The following is a 25,770-nucleotide window of genomic DNA, read 5'->3' on the forward strand; positions in this document are numbered from 1 at the left end:
ATCCAGGCCAAGCAGGTGGAGCCGCAAGTCAGGCAGCAGCTGTCCGGACTGGTGGAACTGCTGCTCCGATGCAGAGAGGACAGGCTGCCAGGGACCTGCACATGGAACTGGACCAGCTAGTGAGCAGCTCCGTGGCCTGGCTGTGGACGGCTTTGACTCAGTTGTTACAGCTCTGGTATGGAGAGTGATAGCGAGGAGGATGTTCGGAGCAGGAATGCCCGATCTCGGGGTGAGTGCTGGCACTGCCCCCTGTGTGTATAGGCTGTAATTGTCCCCTGCATGTATAGGCTGTCACTGCCCTCTGTTTGCTCAAACAGGGAAGGTTTTAAAAATATATTTTTTTAAAGACTCATTTTGGTTTAGTCAATCAGTGTCACATACTGGGACCAATTCTGACTTGTACACAGTGGCCGTGATCACGTAAATTAGTGAATTTTTGTGACTGCACATGCCACCCATACACAAACCCCCACTGGCAGCCTGCTGCACTTAGTACTTTAGTTTTCACCTTCTGCTACAAGACACACTGCTGTGTGGCGATAGATATATCCATCGGTAAAGCATGACACACCCCCTCAACGGCTCGCCAACGGGCACTATGTGCTATGGTTTGTAGTCTCCCTGAAACTAGTTTTCAAAAGTAGGCAAGTATGGTCTGTGGTGGCCACAGCTGATAAGTCCCACAGCCACCCAAGATGTCCTTCATTTTTGTGATAGGCAGCCTCAGCGAGCCCTCTAGTGCCCATCACCCTAGGCAGCTGCTAAAGATTGTGTATAGCTCCCCTTCAGTATCTGTACCTGGAAGTGATGTGAAGTGAGGGCGGAAGTGCGGTTCCATGCCCTTAAAGCTCACCAAAAGAATAAATTTGTACCTTTGCAGGCTCACTTTGCTTGTCAGGATTCTGAAACGATGGCCCGCTTTGCTTCCCACAGGTTGCTATTCCCACTCTATGTCCACGTGGATAGTAACTGATGACATTGGATAGTAACTGATGACGTCAGGGTACACCTACTGCAACTGCTGCTAATGGTAATGCCGGCCCAGGGCCATAGCTAGGTTGGTGCAGTTGGTGGTGGGGGGGGGGCACCAATGCTCTTTCTCGCACAGGGCACCAAAATGTCTAGCTACGGCTCTGGCCGGCCCTACATATGCTGACCCACCAACATGACCCGTTCCACCCGGTACAAATTGCTCTGCTGCTGGACTTCCCACCTAATTTATGATTGCAAACACCTGTGTTGAACTAGTTGATTGAGGAGACAGGTGTTTCACCACAGGTGGCTGCAATCATAAATTAGGTGGTAAGTCCAGGAGCATAGCAATTTGTACCGGGTGGAACGGGTCATGTTGGAGGGTCAGTATATGCTACTTGTGCCAACTTGCATATGTATTGCATTAGCACACAGGTTCTCAAACTCAGGGGCTGATTCAGACCCACTCACAAGCGCACAGCGCTCGCAAGCGGGTCGATGGTCCCCCTCTGCGAATGCACTGCCTCCGGCATGCGCATCCGCGAGACCCATACAGTGACGGCAGCTCCATCGCTACGGGTCTCACTACAAGATGGGGCGGCTGTCGATGTTGATTGACAGCTCGCCCCATTTTGCAGACGGGGAGGGGGGGTGGCTGTACAAACGCAGGCGTTCCCTTAGGAACGCCAGGCATTTGTGGGCGGCCCTACTGACATCACTCGTGATGTCAGTAGTGGACTTCCTGCTCTATTAGAGCAGGGAGTCCACTCAGGCTTGCGAGAGCTGAGACCTTACCACGGGGTCTCCTCGCAAGCACGATGGTCACGATAATCGTGACGGGCTCCAGGCCGCTCGCAAAAGCTGTGGGTGATCACCCACAGCTTAGCGAGCAGCCTGGTAAAAAAAAAATCTCCGCCCTGATTCAGAGCGAGCACTCACCAGCAGCAAGCGGCTCTGAATCAGGCCCTCAAACAGTGCATGTTTTCCAGGTTTCCACAGAATCACAAGTAAAATAATTATCTCCAACTCTCAATCTGTTAAGATGTATGAGTGAGTAATAAATACACCTGTGCACCTGCTGGACCTGGAAAATGTGATCTGTGTGGGGTCCTAAGGACCAAGTTTGAGAACCACTGCAATAGAAGATTTACATACAGTATATACAAAATTGTGGCCTTTTTTGTGATGTAAAATATGATAACATATTGCATACCTCCCAACATTTGTATCTTGTGATGCGGGATTCAAGCGCTCCAGAAAAGGGGCCTTGACCTGTTAGCAAATGGGGTGTGACATAGCGGCACCCCCCCCCCCCGATTTATATCATTCAGGGGCGTGCCCAGCACTCTCCAAGATGCTAGGCTGCCCCCGGGCTCCCCCCCACCCTCACTGTGAATAGATGTTGTGCGCATGCTCACGGCATCTATTCCCTCTCTGCATACGAGCTGCTCTGCTATGCAAAGCAGCAGTGTGTGCTCCCCCCAACTCCCCCCCACCACGGACACTGCAGCTTGTGGTTGGGACAGTCCCAGAAAAACAGGACTGTCCCGCTGAATGCTGAATTAGTTTGTAGAATTGGGGAAATTCAGTTTTCCAGGCAATTATCTGCTAGCACCCACTGTTAGGCGGATGCATACTGTAAGTCTTTCCCCCACCTAGGTACAACGCTCTGTGCATGGAGGTGTAAGGGGCTCGGTTATGGACCTATACTGGGGATTAGAGACAGACTCACCCAGCCATTGCTCTATAGGCATATATATGCTATACCGAGCCTCTCGTATAAGCAATAAAAAGACAGTTTTTGTCAGCGCTTGTCCTTACTTTTTCAACATGAAATGATGAAATATATTATATTTCAATCAGAGTGCTTATGCTTTGATGAGTGCTAGGATCTGTGCTGTGCTGGTGAGAGGTGCTGTGCTGGGTGATTGGTGCTGTGCTCTAAGGAGTGCTGTGCTTGTTGAGGGGTACTGTGCTGGGAGAGGGGGTGCTGTACTGTGTGATGGGTGTTGTGCTGTAGTCTGTGCTGCAAAGCATGCTAGGTGAGGGGTAGTGGCTGCTGTGCTGTAATCTGTGCTGTGAGGGGTGCTGTGCTGGGAATGGGTTGCTATGTTGGGTAAGGAGTACTGTGCTGGGTGAGGGAAGCTGTGCCCGGATTGTTTAGGGTTGCTGCGCAGTGAGGGGAGATCCTGGAGTGATGTGCTGTGAGGGTAGATTGTGCCCTATAGAATGCTTTCTGAGGTGGGAGAGTAAGGGACTTTCCTGTAAACCCTTTTTTCTTTAATTATAACAGTGTGCTGTGAGGGGAGAGCCAGAGATTATCTGATGGGGGCACCAACCAAAATCTTGTCAAGGGCACCAATTTGGTTAGCGCCGGCTCTGTGCCAAAGTTTCCTCCTTCTGTACAGCCAGTGGCATTTCAAGAGAGGAAGGGACCCGTGTGCAGCCTCCGTTTGGGCCCCCTCCTCTCTCTCGGCGGCTCAGCGCAGCACTGAGCGCTGTAGATTCTCGCTTCCTGCCAGAATCTACAGCGCATGCTCAGGTTTCCAGGAAAATGGTGCCCGCGCCTACTTTTCCGGGGACATCTTTTCTGCGCATGTGCAGATCACTGGGAAAATGGCCACTGTCATTTTCCCAGTAAGTGTTCTCTGCCGGCGCTGCGGAGCAGCACTTCGGGAATCGGTGGAGAGGTAAGTATTATTACCTATGAGTGCAGGGTGTGCGGTGTGGGCCCCACTGGACCCAGGGGCCCATGTGCCCCGCACACCTTGCACCCATTATAAAGATGCCTATGTGTACAGCATTTCCCCAGGACTGTTGGAATATGGTGTGATGAGTAGTGATACACTATAACAGGGGGACAGCACCTAACATTTTGTAAACAGGATACATGCTACCAAATACAGGATAAAATTATAGGGTAGCCTAGCCCTTAAGATGAGTAACACACATGGTTGATCAAACTGGGTAAGACAACTTACATCTTAGCATGTTAGTCAATTATTTTCCTGCTACTCAGGAAAAAACTTCTCAGAGACAATGGTTGCATTGACACACTGTCCCTGTGAAGTCCCTGTAGGGAATCTTTTCAGTTGTCCCCATCCCTCCTGCACAGCATATATACAGCCATGGCCAAAAGTTTTGAGAATGACACAAGTATTGGTTTTCACAAAGTCTGTCAGTTTTTATGATGGCAATTTGAATATACTCCAGAATTTCATGAAGAGTGATCAGATGAATTGCAATTAATTGCAAAGTCCCTCTTTGCCATGACAATAAACTTAATCCCAAAAACAACATTTCCACTGCATTTCTGCCCTGCCACAAAAGGACCAGCTGGCATCATGTTATTGATTCTCTCATTAACACAGGTGAGAGTGTTGATGAGGACAAGGCTGGAGATCACTCTGTCATGCTGATTGAGTTAGAATAAAAGGAGGGTGGAGCTTGAAATCATTGTTCATAGGCAAGGATTTTGCTGCTAGTGAGATTGCACCTAAATCAATCATTTATCGGATCATCAAGAACTTCAAGGACAGAGGTTCAATAGTTGGGAAGAAGGCTTCAGGGCACCCAAGAACGTCCAGCAAGTGCCAGGACCATCTCCTAAAGTTGATTCAGCTGCAGGATTGGGGCACCAAGCAGCAGCCTTTGTGAAACCAATACTTGTGTCATTCTCAAAACTTTTGGCCATGGCTGTGTATATATATATATATATATATACCGTATATATGTGTGAGTGTATATATATATATATATATATATATATATATATATATATAGCCCTTCCCGATGCTTCCCTGACTTCCTGACTTGTATACATACTGCTCTCTCCCCCACATGCTCCTCTGCCTCCCAGGTGGAGTTTCCACAGAAGAGAGTGTGTGGGAAGGGCAGTATGGGAAGGGCTATATATAAAATATACATATAAATATATACACTATATATACATGAACAAGACACACCGCATCAGCTAACAGTGGCCCGACGATCGTTTCGGGCCACTGTTAGATGATGCGGTGTGTCTTGTTCATGCCATGTAATTAAATCAGTGGATTTATCTAAACAGACAGGTAGTGAGGGGGTAAATGGGGGCAGTGGATACACTGCATCACAAAAGCAGAAGTTGCAGCATTCCTCTTCATAGAAGGTTTTCCCAGCAGTACTGCACTTCACTCACTGTTTAGCCGGGAAGCTGTATCCAGACACTGCTGGAGCTGGGGGACCCTCAAGGGGGTTGCTGAAGAACAATGTAATTCCTTGTAAGTTGCATGTATCTTGAAGAGTAAAGAGAGGAGGAATTACCCTCAACACCCCCCTCCACTGGCCTGATCAGAGGGCTGAGCTCTTATCAATCTCTGCAGCAGCCAGCAGAGCGTGGAATGCCCCCAGGAATTCCAGATGCCCTAGGCATTTGCTTAGAATGCCTATGCCTAGGGCCGGCTCTGGTGCGAGGGCATACAAAAAAATAATAATATATATATATTTATATATTATAATGTATGTATATTGCTGCAGCGAAACCTATTGTAATATATGCACAGATTTGTTTAATGGAGGGGGCCCCAAACCTGTATCTTGCCTAGGGCCCTGTGAGGTCTAAATCCAGCTCTGTACATATGCACTCACACACAGCCACATGTACACACAAATATGCTATCACCAGGGCCGGTGCTAGTGTGGGGAAGTGGCTGACTGGGAGAGGCAATGGGTGACATAGAGGATGACAGGGAGAGGCAGTAAGTAACAGGGAGAGGGTGAATGGCAATGGGTGACAGTGAGCGTGACGGGGAGATAGTGACATCAAGGAGAAGCAGGGGGTGAGGCAGTGGATGATAGGAAGAGATAATGGGAGGCAGTGAGGTAGTGGGTGACAGGAAGTTGCAGAGGGTGTCAGGAGAGGGTAGAGGCAGTGGTTGATGCCATGGAGAGGCAAAGGGTGACAGGGAGAGGCAGTGGGGACACAAGGGAGAGGCAGTGGGCGACACCAGGGAGAGGCAGTAGATTACTTAGAGCAGGCATGTCAAACTCAAAATACCAACTGGGCCGAATTTTCAAGGTCTTAACAGTATAAAGTCTTATATGCAATTTTAAAAGGTTAATTATTAATAAAAAACCAATGCAGTGCCCCTTATGCAATGTCCCTTGAATTTGTGCCCTATATGCAATGCCCCTTATGCAGTGCCACAGTAATGCCCCTTGATGTGCCCCTAGTAGTGCCCCTTATGCAGAGCCCCCTGTAATGCCCCTTATGCAAAGCCCACAGTTATGTCCCTAGTAGTACCCCCAGTAATGCTCCTAATGCAGAGCACCAGTAATGCCCCTTATGCAGAGCACCAGTAATGCCCCTTATGCAGAGTCCCCAGTAATGTTCCTAGTAGTGCCCCCAGTAGTGCCCCTTATGTTGTGCCCCAGTAATGCCCCTTTTGCAGAGCCCCCAGTAATGTCCCTAGTAGTGCCCCTTATGCAGTGCCCACAGTAATGCCCCTAATGTTGTGCCCCCAGTAATGAGTAATGCCCCTTATGCAAAGCCCCTAGTAATGTCCTTAGTAGTGCCCCTTATGCAGAACCCCCAGTAATAACCCTTATGCAGAGCCCCCAGTAATGCCGCTTATGCAGAGCCCCCAGTAATGTCCCTAGTAGTGCCCCTTATGCAGAGCCCCCAGTAATACCCCATATGTTGTGCCCCTTATGCTGTGCTCCCTCCCAGTATAGAACAGGCCCCACTCTGCTGTGCAGTACTTACCTTTCTTCACTTTGGCCGCTGGGCACCGCTCCAGTCCTCGCCGGCTTTACTCCCACCGTCCCACGTAGACACTGCCGTTGACTTGATCTAATTAGATCCAGAGCGGCAGGCACAGGTTCCTTTCATTGCGGGAAACGTCATGACGTCACCCACGCTCTGCATCATTGGGAATGCTGGCCTCTGAAGCAATCAGAGGCTTCTGATCACTTCAGAGACCAGCGTTGCCAGCTTTAAATAAAGTAAACACTGTCCAATCGGAGCTGATATATATATGTGGGCCCACACTGTCAGGCCTCATAAAATGTTTATTCGGGCCGCATTTTTGACATGCCTGACTTAGAGTATGACAGTGAGAGGCACTGTGTGACAGGCAGTGAGTGAGAGGGAGAGGTAGCGGGTGATGTCAGGTAGACTAGATTGGAAGGGGGCAGTGAGATGGTAGTGGGAGGGGGAACACTAGGCTGGAAAAAGGAGTACACTGTGACAAGACTATCTAGGGGTTCTTGCTGAGGGGCAGTTAGATGGGACAGTGTGTTGCTTGGGGGGCGACACTGGGCTGGCAGGGTGGGAGTCACTGCGATGAGGGGTCATTCAGATAGTACGGAACACTGGGCTGGATGGGGGGTCACTTTGTGGATCGAGAGACTGGACAGGATGGGGAGGGAAAGTGATATAGAGGTGGGAACACTAAGCTGAATGAGGAGGGATCACTGTGACTGGCTGGGGGGTTCTAGGTGGGGGGCAGTGGCATGGGTGCAGTGAGCTGGTTTGGGGAAGGAAGGAGAGGGATACACTGGGCTTGTAGTATTGGAGACACTGGGATGGGGCGTCAGTAATGGTGGGGAACATTGGGTTGGAGAATGGGCAAACACTGTGACGGGAGCACTGACCTGCTGCTGTTCCATTTCTGCCTGGCCCGCACATTTGCTGCAGCCTCCTGAGCAGCCCTTCAGCTCCAGCTGCTGCTGGGAGTGTGTCTGTGGCTGCCTTTCCCTGGCGGTGCGATGCATGCAGCCCAGATTAGTGGGAGGGGAAGGACAGTCAGTGAGTGGCTGAGCTGTGAGGATAGAAGGCGGAGCCTCTCTCCAGCTCCGTTTCAGCTCGGGGCAGACACAGCTCGCTGCCTGGCTGCCATTCAGTTTGACAGCACAGGCTCAGCCACTCAGCAGCTGCAGCAGAGAGCAGAAGAAGGGGGGGTGGTGGCTAAGGGTAACAAGATTGGCTGTGCCGCTGGTGGTGGTGAGGAGCCGCTTAGCCAGGCAGGCTCAGCCCACTTCCTGGCTGTCATGTCATTTAACAGCATGTAAGGTTCAGTGCAGTGGGAGGATATGAGAGGGGAGGAAGGGGGAGGGCCAGGAGAGGGAACAGCAAGGGGTGGGCGTATATAGAAAGAGTCGCTCAGGCTCAGCTGCACTTCTCTGCAGCAGGCTGCTGCTGTCTGTCATATAGTTTGTCATATAGGTGCAGCAACAGTGGACTCAGAAGCAGCTACAGGGAGAGCGCCTCTCCAGCCTGGGGCCCCGTGAGGTCTAAATCCAGCTCTGTACATATGCACTCACACACAGCCACATGTACACAGGGCCAGATTAACAATGGGGCGGATGGAGCTACAGCTCCAGGCCTCCACATAAAAATAGGCCTATTAACATGACAGCAAGATTACCAGCTGTATTTATTTAAAAAGTTTTTCTAGTCCCCCCCACCCCCGATAAAATTATGCAATTTTTCTAATTCTTTGTAGTCAGTGTTCATAGTGTAGGGGATGTACACAACAAGGTGACTCTGAACACACTCACACAGCATCGATCACAGCTCTTCCCCTTCTCAGTACAGGCCTTTGAACATTTTCAGCTCCAGGCCCATGTGGGCCTTAATCCGGCCCTGCCTGTACACACAAATATGCTACCACCAGGGCTGGTGCTAGTGTGGGGAAGTGGCTGACTGGGAGAGGCAATGTCTATTGTGGGTTGTCCTGTTTTATTTCCCTGCCATTTTATATGTATTTAGTAGTATTTATGTGAATATGTGTAGATAATATTCTGTTAGACAGCTTGGTAACTACAGATTCCTATACCACATGTATAGTAACTACGCTTATTATAATGAATTGTAGAAAGCTTCCTGTCTTTTTCTGTACACCAAGTATCTGAATAATGCATCACTCAGCAGGAAATGTTCTGGAAAACATTTATTGTGTTTGTTCTTACAATTCTTCATATTTTATTTTAAAATCCATTCAATTTTATATAAATTTATTTTATGTACAAGGGTGGTTCAGTAAATAAGTTAACAAGACCTCTCATTGCGTAAGTTTATTCAACTCGTACATATACGTATAATCAATAGTATGGCCTTGTTACAGATTATTTTTCCACCTAGGCCCCATACTTGTCTAAGCATTTATTCATACAGTGTACCAAGGTATCTATCCAGCATACTGTAGAAGAAATCAGTACATAGCCAGGACATGATGGATTGCTGAACTTCACCATTAGTTGTGAATCACATTCTACCCAGCTGCTCCTTCAATGGTCCAAAGAGATGGAAATCACTCAGTGCCAGGTCAGGGCTGTAGGGCGGATAGTCCAGTACCTCCCAATGCCAGCACCATAAGAACTCAGACGTGCGGTTGGCAGAGTGTGGCCATTATCAAAGTCAGTGAACCAAACCTAACCTGTTTCCATGATATGGCATTATCACCGTACACCTCAACAAGTTGGCGATGAATTTCAGCTGCTAATATGCCCTTTAGACACACAAATCTGATTATACTACGCACCTCAATGTTTGACCATATTTCCGCCAGCCCTGCCATCTTACAACTGATGTTGGGACAGTATAACTGTTATGGTCCCCTAGGACTCACCGTGTAAGACCTCTAGAATCATACAGATGAGGTCTTCACCAATAACAACCACCTGCTGTTCCCTTAGAACTGGACACGTTCACCGGTACTTAGGTGGCCGCCTGGACTTAACTCGAGATAGTAGAGGCTTACACGGTTATCCTAGGGCCACAAGATATTATGTGACTGTTGAATCTCAGGAAAGGGTGAGATATACAAGGAGGAATAGGGTGTGGCTTAAAGAGCTGATGGATATCATGGCTGAGTAGCAGTCCAAAGGGCTGAGTTGCGACTTTGAGAGCCAATTTGCCACTGCGAGAGCCGAGGTTCAGGCAGAGATGCGGCCTTGAGGGCCGAGGTGCGGCTTCAGAGCTGAGGTGCAGCTGGAGAGCTGAGATGTAAAATGTAGAGATGCGACCTTGAGGGCCGAGATGTGGCTTTGATAGCCGAGGTGCAGTTTGAGAGCCAAGAAATGGAATGAGCGTAATAGCTGACAATCTCCAAAACACAGGCAGAATCACAGATACATGAGTGGCAGGAACCTAAAGCACACGTTAGACATGCTATAGCCGGCAATGAACAGGCAGGCTTAACAAAGGGATTGAACCAATAGACTAACAGGGCAGGTGATTAATGGTAATCCACAGGTGAGGAGGAAACGTCATCCAGTATCACATAATCTGGCATCTCAATCTCCGAGCAACAGAAGGTGTCATCCCAGTAAGGTGTTTACGTTACACAGTAGCAGAAGTCCGGGCGTGTGACTCGCGACCTGGAGGAGGAAAGACAATCGGAGCACGATGGCGACTTGTGACAATGACTTATATGAGGCGCAGTGTAACGGACGTGAAGGGAAGCAGTGGTCTACCTGCTCTGGACTGCCCGGATATTAGAATGAAATAGAGAATATTACACAGGTGAGAGGTTATGTTACCTTACTTATTGAACCATCCTCATATTACAATCCATTACATTTTATATAAATTTATTTTATGTATATCCGGCCTCCAAACCACCCCTTCCAGCCGGCCAGCACACACCTCTGATGTTATTATCTCTTATCTATTAAATATATATAAACCTAAATATTAAAATATAAAAGTAAATAAATAAGTATAAAAGTGATTAAGGTAATACATATAAATCACGTTTTTCTACATATAAAAGAACAGTTTTCATAGAATTTAACAAATCTTATTCATAAGGCTACAATCTTCAGTCTTCCTACAATCTTCAGTCTTCTACAATCTTCAGTCTTCTATAATCTTGACATCTGCATGGTATTCGATGTGCTGTATAATTACAAATGAATATCAGATCAGTATACCTATTACACATGTGCACTCTGGTCACATGTACAACTAGATACTGTATAGCCGGGTTATATAACAGAGTGTAACACTACGCCTCTGCAGGGAGTGGGATTGTATTGCCGGCGGCTGTACAGCCACCGGTTCAAATCCTGAAGCAGAGAGGTAAGTAACCCTCCCTTCTCCCCCCCCCCAACCCTCCTTTAGGGGTGTCTAACCCTAACCTCCCCCCTAGTGCCTAACCCTAACCTCCTCCCGTTAGGGCCTAAACCTAACTACCCATACCCTAACCCTCCCGGGGGGGGTGCCTAGTCCCAACCCCCCCTTCCCCTAGCCTAACCTTAACCCTCCCCGGGGGGTGCATAGCCCTAAGTCCCCCCAGGGGTGCCCTAAACCTACAACGCGGCTAAGAGAATGGGCGTCCTGTACTTGCCTCATTCGGGCCCGCATCATTCTGCATTCCAGCTTCAGATTACTACATCCCTGCTGCAGAGCATATGCTGCCTTGTGACATCTCTTCTTGCACTAATGTGCACACTTATACAGTAAGCACCTGGATCTATATATCTATGGGGTGGTGCAACATCTTGATGGGGCAAGTTGGGATAATCAGTGTTTGTAGCTAAATATTGGGGGCTGCACTTGCAGGATGTGATATGTAAATGAGACTGAAGGGAAGGAGATTGGGCATGTATAGGGGCATTCTCTGGTTAGTGGGTGGTCGCAGAGACTATTCTCTACTAAAGGATCTTAGAAGGTGTCTGTAATTAGGAGATGGTCTAACTCTATACTATCAGTAGGACGGCTTTTGTATCACCCAGACATCTCTCAGATGAATGCCTGACTAGGTGCACATATATACGCTTTGTAATAATAGTACTGACATATAAAAGGGACACATGCAGTAAGAGACTGTCCACAACCCTCCCAGTACCCTCCCAGTCATTATTAATATATTACTGGTGATGCTTGTTTTAGGAGAAGGTGTAATATAGGAAAGTAATGAATAGGCTGATGGTGTAATAATAGGAGGCCGGAATGTAACGTGACGCTTTTATTCTTTCCATCATCTACATTTCCATGTGCACCCACAATCCATCCAATACAGCTTTATCTACATTTTGTGGACAGTTACCAAAGGTATAACATGGGCTTCCCCTGTGCATGTCCTAATACGCACATTTAAAAAACAGAACACACACTGACCGTCATCATATGTTGCAGTTAGTAAATGACACTTAGCACCTTTGTAGTCTTCATTCTAGCATCTGCACCTGTCGCAACCTGTGCAGTTCCTCTTTCCTGCCTGGGGTGTCGCTCTCTGCTCTGGTGCATCTAGCACACTGTGGTATGTGTTTCACTAGTTTGTTGCATCAGCTGAGTGTGCTAGAAGCACCAGAGCAGAGAGCAACACCCCAGGCAAGAAAGAGGAACTGCACAGGTTGCAACAGGTGCAGGGTGCTAGAGTGAACAATACCTTTGTGTGCTATTAGCACTTTTTTCATAAGAAAGTCTTATTAGCAGAGCTGTAACTAGAATTTTTGGTGCCCTGTGCCAGAAAGAGCATTGGCGCCCCCCCTGTTTTTCAAATGGGGACAAAACGCACCCGAAAAAAGAGCATGGCCTCATGGGGAAGGGCCTGGACCAGGAGATGCTGGGGATATATGAAGAGGAAGTTACAAGTGAGAATGAATATGAACAGAAAATTGAAAGGCTCAAACAGCGCCCCCCTGCCCTGCGGTGTGATGGCACAGATCGCTCTACCCTAGTTACGGCCCTGCTTATTAGTTATTAAGGTTTATTTAACATTTATATCATTCAACTGTCCACCACCCAGTCCACAAGGGGTCCTCATAGCACCTGCAGGTTAATTACAGGAAAAGGCCTCTAATCATAATGTAACCTTCCAAAGAATCAGAGTATGCACCATCATCCTCTTTTTCTTATATACAGTAGGACTTCATCTCAGCATGGTAGCACCACTTATTAGGATTAAAATTAGGGTGTATAGCAGAGGCGTACAGTAACCAGGGTTTTTAGTGCCCAGGGCAAATTGTGAAATGCCCCCCCCCCCCCCCCCCCTTGAAAAAAAAAATTCTACATCAGAATGAAATAAACCTAATAAAGATACATAAACTGGTTAATTACTATAACACTGTGTACAGAATTCAATTGAAAAACTGTCAAAAGCATATTAGCAAAATGATCAGTGAAATTAAAGCACATTTATATGTAAATTTTACTTATGTGTGCTACATGCATTAAACAAAAATGATTTTGTTGTGACCCTTGCTCATGAGATTTATTTATTGTTTGTTGTACCTATTCTATGTATATATTGCTATATTTATTTATTACCAGTTATTTATATAGTGCATACATATTCCACAGTGCTTTTACAGAGAATATCTGGCCATTCACATCATTCCCTGCCCCAATGGAGCTCACAATCTTTATTCCCTACCACATGCTCACACACAGACACACTAGGGTTAATTTTTGTTGGGGGTTAATTAACCTACCTGTATATTTTTGTAGTGTGGGAGGAAACCCACACAAGCACAGGGAGAATATACAAACTCCACACAGTTGGGGCTGTAGTGGGACATGAACCCACGACCTCAGTGTTGTGAGGCAGTAATGCTAACCATTACACCATCTGTGCTGCTATATCCTATCTGTATTAGTGTGCGGGTGTGATTTCTGGGCTTTGTGCTGGGTTACTGTATGTGCTGACACTGTGGGGTTCTACTAGGTTGCAGGGGTGTGAGGGGAGGAAAATCTTCAAGTCCCTGGCTCTGACTAGATGTTAGATGCATGAGGCAGCTGCAGCAGGACAGCAGACAGTGAGCTTACAAAAATGTAAATATAGCCCTGAGGAGACGGTCATTGGTGGTTAGTCTGTCTTACCTTAGGAGCTAAAGAGAACACAGAGGGTGCTGCTGTGTAATGTGAGTCATGCTAGAGACACAGTAGTGCCGCTGTGCAGGGACAAGCGGGGGGAGTTTCCATATAATATATATATAGTGTATATGCACACAACATACAGACAGGGCCGATGCTAGGTTGTTCAGCACCACCCAGTAAACTGAATAAGCACCCTCCTACAAACATGTCCTTTTCCAAATATTTCATGATTATAAATGCAAACAAAAAAATGGCAGCTGCTCAATCAATCTGATAGTACTTTTCAGGTGCATGAAAGGGAGGGGTCATACAAGTAGAAAAGAGAGGGGGGTTTTAACCCCCTATTGTTCCTCAGCACACTGAATTGTACTAGCAACAACATATGAATACTATATGGTAATAGAAATCAGAGATATTGGTTGCATGCATTTGCAAATACATGGGAAGCTGCTAGGCCTCGTCACGGCTTCTCTGTCACTAGCAGTCCCTAACAATAAGAGGTTCACGTCCGGGGCGCAGTGCACCCCAAAAAAGTCCAGCCCAGGACCTCCACAGGGCATCACACGAAAATGGAAAAAGAGTGATAGTGCAGTGTAAAGTATAGATGTGTGTGAGTAATCAATAAGTGTGGAATGAGAGGTTAAAATATATGTGAGAAAATACATGAATAATAAACAAACATAAAAGGTGATGTGAAAAGTTACTATGTGTATTAAGTGGTGATGCCCTGAGGAGGCCCAGCCAGAGTAGCCTCGGGGGGCCCTACGTCCAAACACTCACCCCAAATGTAATATATACCAATTAAAGTTCCCAGGGGTGACTCCCAGGTAAGCTGGCTCTCAATTTGGATGCATTTAGGTAAGTGCCTTTATCATGAGGCCTTACATTTGCCAAAATATATGTGCCTTTACTATGAGGCTTTAATTGGTATATATTAGATTTGGGGTGAGCATTTGGACGTAGGGCATGGATGACATATGCGGATCATTAGTTGGTGATTGGTATGTGGTGGGTATTGTGGGGGAAGAGATATATTAGAAAATTATTAATCTCTTTCACCATTAATTCCCTTCACCATACAAGTCACTAAAATGTGCATTATGGAATGCACGCTCTGTCTGCAACAAACTAACATCCATCCATGACCTCTTTATTTCAACCAACCTCAACCTTCTGGCAATAACAGAAACATGGCTAACACAATCAGACACTGTCTCCCCTGCTGCACTTTCACATGGTAACCTACACTTCTCACACACCTCCAGGCCTGGCAATTGTAAAGGAGGTGGGGTAGGAATATTACTCTCCCAATCTTTCACATTCACAGTTCTCCCACAGGTACCTTCACTCACATTTACATCATTTGAAGTACATTCTATCAGGACTTTCACCCCTTTCTCTCTGCGAGTTGCTGTTATCTATCGCCCGCCTGGGCCACCGCACCAATTTCTGGAACATTTTTCAGCCTGGCTCCCTCACTTCCTATCCTCAGACATCTCCACCATCATTATGGGTGATTTCAATATCCCCATTGACAGTCCACAATCTCCTCATGCCACCAAACTATTCTCTCTAACCTCCTCTCTTGGCCTCTCCCAATGGACTGACTCCTCTACTCATAAGGAGGGCCACTGCCTTGATCTTGTATTTACCAGACTATGCTCAGTTTCTGATTTCACTAATGCTCCTTTCCCTCTCTCAGATCACAATCTTATCACCTGCACACTTTCCTCCATTACATCAACCTCAATGTCAGTGAAATCAACCAAACCTCCTAAAACCCGCAGAAATATTAATGTGATTAACTTTCAACAACTATCTACCTCTCTACAACAACAACTCTCACCAATTTCTGCACTCACTTCTCCTGAGACTGCTGCATCACAGCTAAACCAGATTTTAGTAAAAGCCCTCGATGAAGTAGCTCCAGCTACCCATCACACTCCGCGTAGACTCAGACGTCAACCATGGCATTCTAACTTAACAAGGCACCTACAAAAACTCTCACGTAAAGTAGAACGTCAGTGGCGAAAGTCTCGCACTCCAAGTGACTTCCTCACATATAAGTCTATCTACAACTCTTATCGTACTGCTCTGGACACTGCCAAGCAAATATATTTCCAATCTCTAATCTCTGCTCAAGCCTCTAACCCCAAGCGACTTTTTAATACATTTAAACTGCTTCTTACCCCTCCCTCACCCAAGCCACCTGCTACTATCTGTGCACAAGATCTTGCTTCCTATTTCAAGGACAAGATTGATAATATCCGAAATGAAATGTTATTCTCTTCCTCAGCTAGTGACCTACTCAATTCCCTACCTGAACCCTCTGGCACATTCTCTTCATTTGACCCCACAAATGAAGATGAAGTATCTACACTCTTCTCATCCTCCTACTCTATTACCTCTCCTCTAGATCCTATACCCTCACAAATTAGTAAAGCTCTGTCTCCTGTGCTCATCCCAACCCTAACTAAAATCTGTAATCTCTCTCTTTCTACTGGCATCTTTCCATCACTGTTCAAGCATGCAGTGATTACTCCCATTCTGAAAAAACAAAATTCTGACCCTAACACTCTCTCTAATTACCGTCCTATCTCCCAGCTCCCATGCCCCTCCAAGCTACTGGAGAGACTTGTCTACACCCGCCTCACACACTTTCTTAACACCCACAACTTATTGGACCCACTTCAGTCTGGCTTCCGTTCCCAGCACTCCACAGAGACAGCACTGACTAAGGTAGTAAATGATTTGGTCACTGCCAAGGCTAAAGGCCATTACTCACTTCTAATTCTTCTAGATCTCTCTGCTGCTTTTGACACTGTTGACCACTCTCTTCTCGTACAAACATTACAATCCCTAGGTCTTAAGGACACAGCCCTTTCTTGGTTCTCTTCCTACCTATCTGATCGCTCTTTTTCTGTTCGTTTTTCTGATTCTGCCTCCTCTTCGCTACCTCTATCAGTTGGAGTGCCGCAAGGCTCTGTCTTAGGTCCTTTGCTATTCTCAATCTATACCACCTCTCTTGGCAAACTAATCCGCTCTTTTGGATTTCAGTACCATCTGTATGCGGATGATACTCAAATCTACCTATCCTCTCCAGATTTATCACCATCTGTATTGGTCCGTGTCACTGAATGTATTTCTGCCATTTCATCTTGGATGTCATCTCGCTACCTGAAACTTAATATTTCTAAAACAGAATTAATTATATTTCCACCGGCCAATAACAGTTACCAATCTGATCTCTTTATCACTGTTGATAACTCAACAATCCACCCCACCCCACAAGCTCGCTGCCTTGGTGTCATCCTTGATTCTGAATTGTCCTTTGTTCCCCACATTCAATCTGTCTCAAAATCATGTTACATACATCTAAAAAACATATACAAAATTCGACCATATCTCACACAAGACACTGCAAAAACTCTAATCCATGCACTCATTATTTCCCGCATTGACTATTGCAATAGTCTCCTTACTGGTCTTCCCAAAAACAGGCTATTGCCATTACAATCCATTATGAATGCAGCTGCGAGGCTTATCTTCCTTGCCAAACGTTCATCGTCTGCTGCCCCGCTCTGTCAGTCCCTCCATTGGTTGCCAGTTTTCTACCGTATTCAATACAAAATAGTGTTACTTACACATAAGGCCATTAACCGAATTACACCAACATACATCTCTTCACTCATCTCAAAATATCTCCCAACCCGACCTCTCCGCTCAGCACAAGAACTGCGTCTCTCATCCCAACGCATTACTTGCTCCCATTTACGGTTACAGGACTTTCTTCGGGCTGCACCCACTCTATGGAATGCCTTACCACACACAATAAGACTTACCTCTACTCTTCAATCCTTCAAGCGTTCCCTGAAAACTCACCTCTTCAGACAAGCTTATCAGATTCCAGAACCGACCACATAACCTTCATAGCTTCCATGTCTTATCACATCCCCTCTCACAGTCCACACATAACCTCACATATTGTCTTTCTTTCACATACTCCTGACATTTTGCCGACATTCCTGTGTGACTGGATCATGCAGCCCACCAAGAAACTCTGCATTCTGGCCAGACCAAATTGCAATATATATAGCACCTATCCTTGTGTATCAATGCCTGTTTCCCTATAGATTGTAAGCTTGCAAGCAGGGCCCTCTTACCTCTATGTCTGTCTGTTATTACCCTGTTTTGTTCTATCAATGTTTCCAATTGTAAAGCGCAACGGAATATGCTGCGCTATATAAGAAACTGTTAATAAATAAATAAATGTTTGTCAGACCTATTACGGCACCCAGGGCACATTCCCTGCTTGACCCCACCTGAATATGACACTAGTATGCAGTTGTACATACGTATATATAAAGACAGATTCTTTCTTCTGCAGGGGGCATTATATAAATGTAACAAGTCACTCTTTTTTTAAATATTATAGTTTAGTATGTGATATGGGCAGTGGCGTAACGTGGGAGGGTTGAACAGGGCACGTGCCTTGGGTGCCGTTGGACCATCAGCACCAGAGGCCACAGTCCAGGACACTGATTTCAAGCAAGTGTAGTGCGGTCCACACTACACAGTAACAAACACTGGCACCGGGTAGTACGTGTGTTTGTTACTGCGTACTACCCGACGGTTTGTTTGTTTTGGCAGCCAATGAGAGTCAGACAGACTCTCATTGGTTGCTGCGCCCACTACAGGAGCCAGGTTGGAGCTCACTCATGAGCTCCATCTTCCGGCTGTCCGCTGCTCCTTCCTCCTGGCCCACTCTACACTCTGCACTATGGGAGAGACACCCATGCAGAGTGTAGGGTGGGCCAGGAGGAAGGAGGAGCGGACAGCGGTGGGAGCGAGGATTCAGGTAAGTGTTGTGGGTTTTTTTGTGTGTGTGTTTTTATTTAAGGGACACTACTGGGTATACTGCATAGGGGGGACTACTACTGAGGTCACTGCATAGGGGGGACCACTACTGAGGGCACTGCATAGGGGCACTGTATAAGGGGCACTGCATAGGGGGGCCACTACTGGGGGCACTGCATAGGGGGACCACTACTGGGGGCACAGCATAAGGGGGACCACTACTGGGGGCACTGCATAGGGGGGACCACTACTGGAGGCGCTGTATAAGGGTGCATTACTGGGGGCACTGTATAAGAGGCACTACTTGGGGCATTGTATAAGGGGCACTACTACAGGGTGCACTACTGCTGTGGACATTACATATGGGGCACTACTACAGTGGGCATTGCAAGAGGGGCACTACTACTGGGGACTTCCCAGAGTGACGAGAAACAGTGGTGCTTCATGTTGACATGTCCCTTTTTTCTAGTGGCCACGCCCCTTGTGATATGCGGACACATTAATACTTTGGGGGCACTCTATGTTTTAACTTGCCCTGGGCTCCAAATACCCTAGTTACGCCACTGGATATGGGTGCTGTCATTGAATGACTTCCTTCATTCAAACATATAAGCCTAAACTATGTGCCTTTAAATGTCAGACATGATGAAGAAGACAACCTGTCTGGCACAATAGTGACTGCTTATGGTTAGTATTGTATTAATTAAGCAATATGTTACACTTAAATTTTAGTATGTGCCAGTGGGTGGGGTGTTGCATGATATAAAAACTGGTGAGCAGGGGGTAGCACAGTATTTTATAGAAAAGTTGGTGGGAAAGTAGTGGCATGTGAGGGACAAGATCATGGGCATGTTAGAGACAGGGATGTGCAGTCATACTCCCTGTCAGACTGCAGAGTTTTGACTATAAAAATGATTAGAATAATACAAAGATGATTGGCAAGGAATGACGGGTGAGAAAAATTGGAAGGCAAGGGTTGACTTATGGGATAAAAGCTGGTGGCCAGAGGGTGTCATGGGAGATAAGACAAGTGAGAGAACAGCTGGTAGGGAGTGTGTGGCATGTGACAGAAATCTGGTGAGCCTGGGGGCATGTGAGGGAAATGTTGGTTACCAGGGGGAATATGAACAAAAAGCTGGTGGGTAGAGCATGGAATGTGAGATAGAAGCTGGTAGGCAAAGGGTGGCATATGGTAGAAATATTTGTGAGCAGAGAATGGCTAGTGATTAAATAGATACAGAGCTAGGGCTGGTATGGGAGGTGTTGGGCACTCCTTGGTCCTACTATATTATAGTGATCAATGATCCTGCCCACTATGCCAAAAAGTAAGGGTGTGTAGAGCTAGAGGACTAAGAGAGAGACACCTCAAATTCCTGACTCACCATGCTGTGATCCAGCAGTAATCAGGGAATAAAACTCAGGCCTCACTGACGGGCGCAGCACTGACACAGGAGAAGAGGATCCCTGCCTTGTACACCAGCCTTGGATTGCTGTAAAGAAAAGAAGGGCAGTTCTGTGAGAGCACCACCATTCATGTCCCTAACCAAACTATACTCACCAAGTAACGAACTCATCTGACGACCTCGGTGGAATCCTTGCTCCTGCTCTTCATGGACATGACGGTGTTCTACTAGCAGGCTCTCACTGATGTTACCAGATGATCTGTGGACAGAACGCACCTTATTACTTATCCTGTCCCTATTCTATTCTGGTGATACACTCTACAACCATTTACATGCAGCCCTGGCTGTTACGCTCTACATGACATACAATAACCCAATCATCCACTGCACTGATCAGTTCCATTTTGGGTACATACCATCTAGAATACATTACTAGCGTCTTTCATGAGCGCTGTAATACATTCTCCAGCATTTGTTCCCCCTGGATCACGCACCATAAGGCCCCGTGAAACAACTGATATTGCATGGTTCTCTTGCTTCTTCTGAGGTGTCCGTCCTCTGCTAACATACCTGACAGGCCTCTTCTCCACACCCCCTGCCCTCAATTTCCCCCATTTTATTATATTTCTTATGCATAACTCAAGCTGTATGTCAGTTTAGGTAATTATCTCAAGACTGCTATTGTTTCTCCATTTGGTCTTCTGAGAAGCCTATTGTACACCTGTCATTATGAATATTGATTATTACTGCTCTTTACATTATTGTTAGTTCTAGCTCCCTTTTTTCTTTCTTTATCCTTCATTCATTTAAATTTAACATATTCAATTAAACATGTTTACAAATAATAACACATAAATATATTATGTACATACATGCAGAGACCTCCATTGGTGTAACCAGCAGTGCTGCTGCCTGAGCTCTGTGTACTTATAGGCAGGGTGGCTTTGGCAGGGTTCTCCAGGTGGAGTTGGTAAATGAGAACCCATGAAATACTGCCTGGTCCTTAGATGTTATTGGCTGTTTGCTGGCCTCGGCTGCTTCCAGACTTTCCAGGTGGTTCTTTCTGCATCCAGAGTGAGGAATGGCTGACTACAGAAAGAAGAAATAAGTGATTATTGCATCTTTCATTTCAATGTGTAAGATAGAAAAACAGCATTTATGAAACTTCTGTGTACTTTGGGCCTGATTCAGAGCCGGACGCAATTAGCGCTCGCTCGTCCAGAAAATAGGGGTGGCTATTCAAATCAACCGTTCGCTCTTTGCGGTCTGTTCACGCCTCTAGGTCTGAACGAGCGAACAAAAGTTGCGGTCGTTTTTTCAAAGAATACGCCCCCTGGCCGCTCGCATCCTACGTCATGTCCGCTATTTATTAGATTAATCGAGTAAATCGAGCAGGGTATGAACTGCTCGCTATTCTTGGGGTTGGTTTTTGCTACCACAATTTTGCGAGCAGTTCTGGCTATAAAATAACCCAGTGACGTGGTCAATTACGCTGCTGTTTTAATTATGCACACCCATAAAACGCCCGTTTTGACCTTTAAGCACGCCTGCGTTCGGATCTCCACTCCCCGTTTTCAAGCACCTTCCCCCGTTACCACCCACATACGCCTACTCCTGTCACACAAATTATCAGGCATTCGCTATTTTGTGAGCACATGAATTTCGACCGCACCGACTGGTTTGCGCATGTGTATAACGATCCGATGCGCAGGTGGGCAAACATCGCTCAGAGAGAACGAGCAGCCGCTTATGAGCGGCTCTGAATCAGGCCCTCTGTGCTCTCAGGAGAAGCCTACGTAACCTAGAAGAGCACCTTGGTGTGCAGACAGGATAATGAATTTCCAGAGTCACTATAGAAAGTCTAACTATCACTTTATACTCCAACCTCCAACCACTTTATTTCCCCCCATTCAATAACATAAACATTTAGAGGTTTATTTACTAAAGTGCGGGTTTATAGAAGTGGAGATGTTGCCCATAGCAACCAATCAGATTCTAGCTATTATCTCCTAGAAGGTACTAGACTAATTATAAGAAGAATTTGATTGGTTGCTATGGGCAACAACACCACTCTTAAAAACCTGCAATTTGTGGGGGAGATGCTATAAATGTCTTTCTCCCCCAAAGTGCAATATGAAGGCTAAGAAAAGCCCCAATAATAGTGGAAATGTTCCCTTTGCACAAATGGAAATGCACCACATCCACCCTAATCTCATTTCCAAAATATCACTCTAATGGAGGGTACACACGGACCGATTTTTTTGAGGATATGAACTATAACAATTGTAAAAATCGCTACATCGTTCATATCGTTGACATGCACGACGAACAATGCGCGTGCCCGCATGTCAGATTTCTGAAATCGACTGTGTTTGCAGTCAGATTTGGACAATTTCATTAATTTAATTACTGTCAGAAATTGTTCATCATTCATCGTTTGTGAAATCATTGGTAAAATAGTGTAAATCGTCCATCGTTGATTTAGCAAGTCTGACCATGTGTATGCACCATTAGAAAGTAAATCTCAGACCTTACTGCTCTGGAAACATAGGAGTGCCAGTGTACCTACTCCCTGCTTCATAATGAGCTCCCTTATTCTGCTCAGTATCTCAGTATCTCTGGCCACAAGTTGGCTTGTGCCAACTTGTGGCCAGGGCGTCACAAGGGGTATGCGGGTCGCACCCGTGTGTCACTGGCCGAGGGGTGACACCAAAGTGCAGACTCCTCCTCAGTAACAGGAGCTGGGTGCTGCACTGTAGGACATACTTGCCCACTTTTGAAAACTAGTTTCAGGGAGATTATATTTGTTAGTAGAATGCACTGCTCGGGCACCATTGAGGGGACGTGTCAGGCTCCGCCCCAAAGGCGTATCTAGCTCTGCCTATGGGCATATATAATTCCGCTCAGGGGTGTATCCTGTAGTGGCAAATAAAAACTGTAGTAGGGTGAGGTGACGGTTACAGCTAGATCCTCCTCAGTTTCTGTACCCTGCCGTCATCAGCTACTGTCCAACGTCATTCTCTACCATCCAAGTGGGCATAGAGTGGAAATATAATCTTGTGGCGAGCCACAGAGCCTGAAGCGTGGTAAGCCCACGATGGGACAAGTTTATTTTTTAGTGAACTGTGTGGGCAGGGATCCGCACTTCCACCCTCACTGCACGTCACTTCCAGGTACAACAAGAGTAGGTTGTAATAGGTGTAACATGGGCACCACAAGGTTAATAATTATAGCTGCCAGCAATGCCTCCTGCTGGGTGAGTTGACCCTAGCATGGGGGGGAGTGTATGTAGGATGCTGGCTCACAGTGTTATTGGGGGTGTAATAGTGTGACATCGGCACCATAAAGGTAATATTAGCAGCTTTGCAGGGTGAGGTGACCCCTAGTATTGGGGGGGGCATATACATACAGTCACACATTTACACACACACATACATACTGTCACACTCACTTATATACCGTGTCCCCCCTCCCTGTTAGTACCTCACACTGTGTACACTGGGCCTGATTCAGAGCCGGACGCTCTGAAAGAGCGCTCGCTCTGAATCAGGGCGTTTTTTTTTTTTGTGACCACCCACAACTATTGCGAGCGGCCAGGTGATGGTCGCGATGGTCTCGACCATCGGAGCTTGCAACGACACTCTTGCGGTAGGGTCTCGTTCCTGCAAGCCCCAGTGAGCTTCTGGCTCTTAATAGAGCCGGAAGCTCACCACTGACATCACTCATGATGTCGGTGGGGCCGATCCCAAACGGCAGGCATTCCGTCGGGAACGCCTCCATTTGGCCAGCCACTCCCCCTGCCCGCCTCCAAAATGCGGCGAGCTGTCGATCAACATCGACAGCCACTCTCTTTTGGTGCCGTCACTAGCCGGGTCTCGCGCATGCGCTTTTCGGAGCCGGCGTGCGCATGCGCAGTGGCCAAACATCGACCCGCTTGCGAGCGCATAATGAATCAGGCCCACTGTCTGCACTAGTCCTCCTCTCCCTCATGCTGCTCATATCCTGCTGCACACACAGTGCCACGCCCCCCCCCCCACTGCTCGGACTTCCCCCATTTCCTTTCACTTTTTAGTTTCTGATAATCAAAGGCTGGGGGGCCGATAGAGGTGGGCCTGGAGCACTTACCTCCTTTGTGCTCAACCCCCCCTGCCACCCAATCTGACTTTGTACTGCTCTCCTTTCACACACCCCCTGAGCAGTACAACTATTAATTCCTTACTTGTTTATGCAGAGGAGAAGGAGATGTAGTCACTGCTGTCCCCGCTGTAGCAGGAGGGAACTGATGTCCCTCCCTGCACTTACAGCCACACAGGAGGCTCTGCTTGCTGGGGGAGGAGGCCAATGTTAACCACAACCCCGTGGTGCGTGGCCAGGCATACTGCTGTCAGGTCCCGCCCCTTTCACATCTGGACCTGCGCACGCGCAGTCTGGGTTTCGGATGTAGCTGTGGGGCGTGCAGGGGATTTAATAGTTTTGCGAGGCAGCGGGAGGCTTGTTAGAAAAATGGGAGACTCCTGCAAGAATCAGGAGGGTTGGCAAGCATGCTGTAAGAAGGGAGCTGGCACTTTGTAACAGACTTGTCTCCGGGGGCAGCCAGCATCTCCCGGACCCCTGGAGTGACTAAAATGAGGGTCTGGCCCGCGAGGCCATGTCCCCTACCCGCAGAGCCATGCCCATGTCCTGGGAGGCCACGCCCCTTTTGTCACCGCACAGCTTTGCTACATGCACAATAACCCTCCTCGCCCCTACCCGCACCAGGTGTCACTTCCACAGATGCCACCATCTTGCCCATGTGTCTTGCCGGATATGTTGGTGCACTGGGTGCTCACAGCTGGCTTTGCTCAGTGCAGCAACTGTGTTGTGTTTCACCTGTGTTGTGATCCCAAGGAGGAAATCTTTGTGCCCTGAACCAGCATTTATGAGAATGAAGCCTGTCAATTCATAAAGAAAGAGTGACACCACTCAGGCACAAGGCACTGCTCAAAGCTTCTCACTATAATATAACACCATTTAAGGATGGCATTATGTGCAACCTCAGGGAGATAAGCAAGAAGAGACGAATCTCTTCCTGCTTTCTCCCATACTGCATTGCACCCCAGGCTACTTTGAGGCAGAAGGGTAAAAGATGGCAGTGGACTCTGGGCCTGATTCAGAGGCGCTCGCAAAAAGTGAGCGCTCGCTCTGAATCAGGGCGGGCGCTGTTTTTTTAGGAGCGGCCTCCTGGTCGCTCGCATAGCTATGGGTTACCACACACAGCTATAGTGAGCGGCCATGATGATGGTCGCGATGGTCAAGACCATCACGACCAGCGGGCTTGCGACGAGTCTCGTTCCTCACAAGTCCCAGAGAGCTTTCGGCTCTAACAGAGGCGGAAGCTCTCAACTGACATCACTCGTGATGTCAGTGGGGCCGCCCCCAAACGGCAAGCATTCCCTCGGGAACGCCTCCATTTGGGCAGCAACCCCCCACTCAACACGACAGCTCGCCCCCTTTGGTGCGAGATCTGGAGTGTGAGTGTTTGTTAGTGTTTGTAAGTGTGTATGAGTGAGTGTGTGTATATGAGTGTTGTGTTTTCCCCGGTATGTTTGTCCCTTCAAGTGTCTGTGTGCCCCCCATAATGGGCACTGGGAGAATTACATCTCCCAGCAGCCCTTGCTCTTCCCACCAGCCCTTGGAGCCTCCCAACAGCCCCCTCTCCAGTGAGAAGATGAAGGAGAGGCTGCCGGGAGC

At 47.2% G+C, this 25,770-nt stretch overlaps 1 protein-coding gene across 3 annotated transcripts in view; it reads right to left on the minus strand.

Annotated features, from left to right (window-relative positions):
• Window positions 1–9,662: 9,662 nt before the first annotated feature.
• Window positions 9,663–25,770, minus strand: part of LOC148517925 (protein kinase C delta type-like) — a 122,871-nt gene continuing 106,763 nt past the window's right edge. For all 3 annotated transcript variants that reach the window (XM_088478058.1, XM_088478056.1, XM_088478057.1), the window contains 3 exons: window positions 20,913–21,129; window positions 20,020–20,299; window positions 9,663–10,855 (listed from right to left, as the gene is read on the minus strand). In XM_088478058.1, the coding sequence (XP_088334184.1) occupies window positions 20,968–21,129 (162 nt within the window). In that variant the 3' untranslated portion in view covers window positions 9,663–10,855; window positions 20,020–20,299; window positions 20,913–20,967. The remainder of the gene's footprint in view (window positions 10,856–20,019; window positions 20,300–20,912; window positions 21,130–25,770) is intronic.

Source organism: Taudactylus pleione, unplaced genomic scaffold (assembly GCF_031769625.1).
Source record: "Taudactylus pleione unplaced genomic scaffold, aTauple2 ptg000206l, whole genome shotgun sequence".
In the NCBI taxonomy this organism is placed as follows: domain Eukaryota; kingdom Metazoa; phylum Chordata; class Amphibia; order Anura; family Myobatrachidae; genus Taudactylus; species Taudactylus pleione.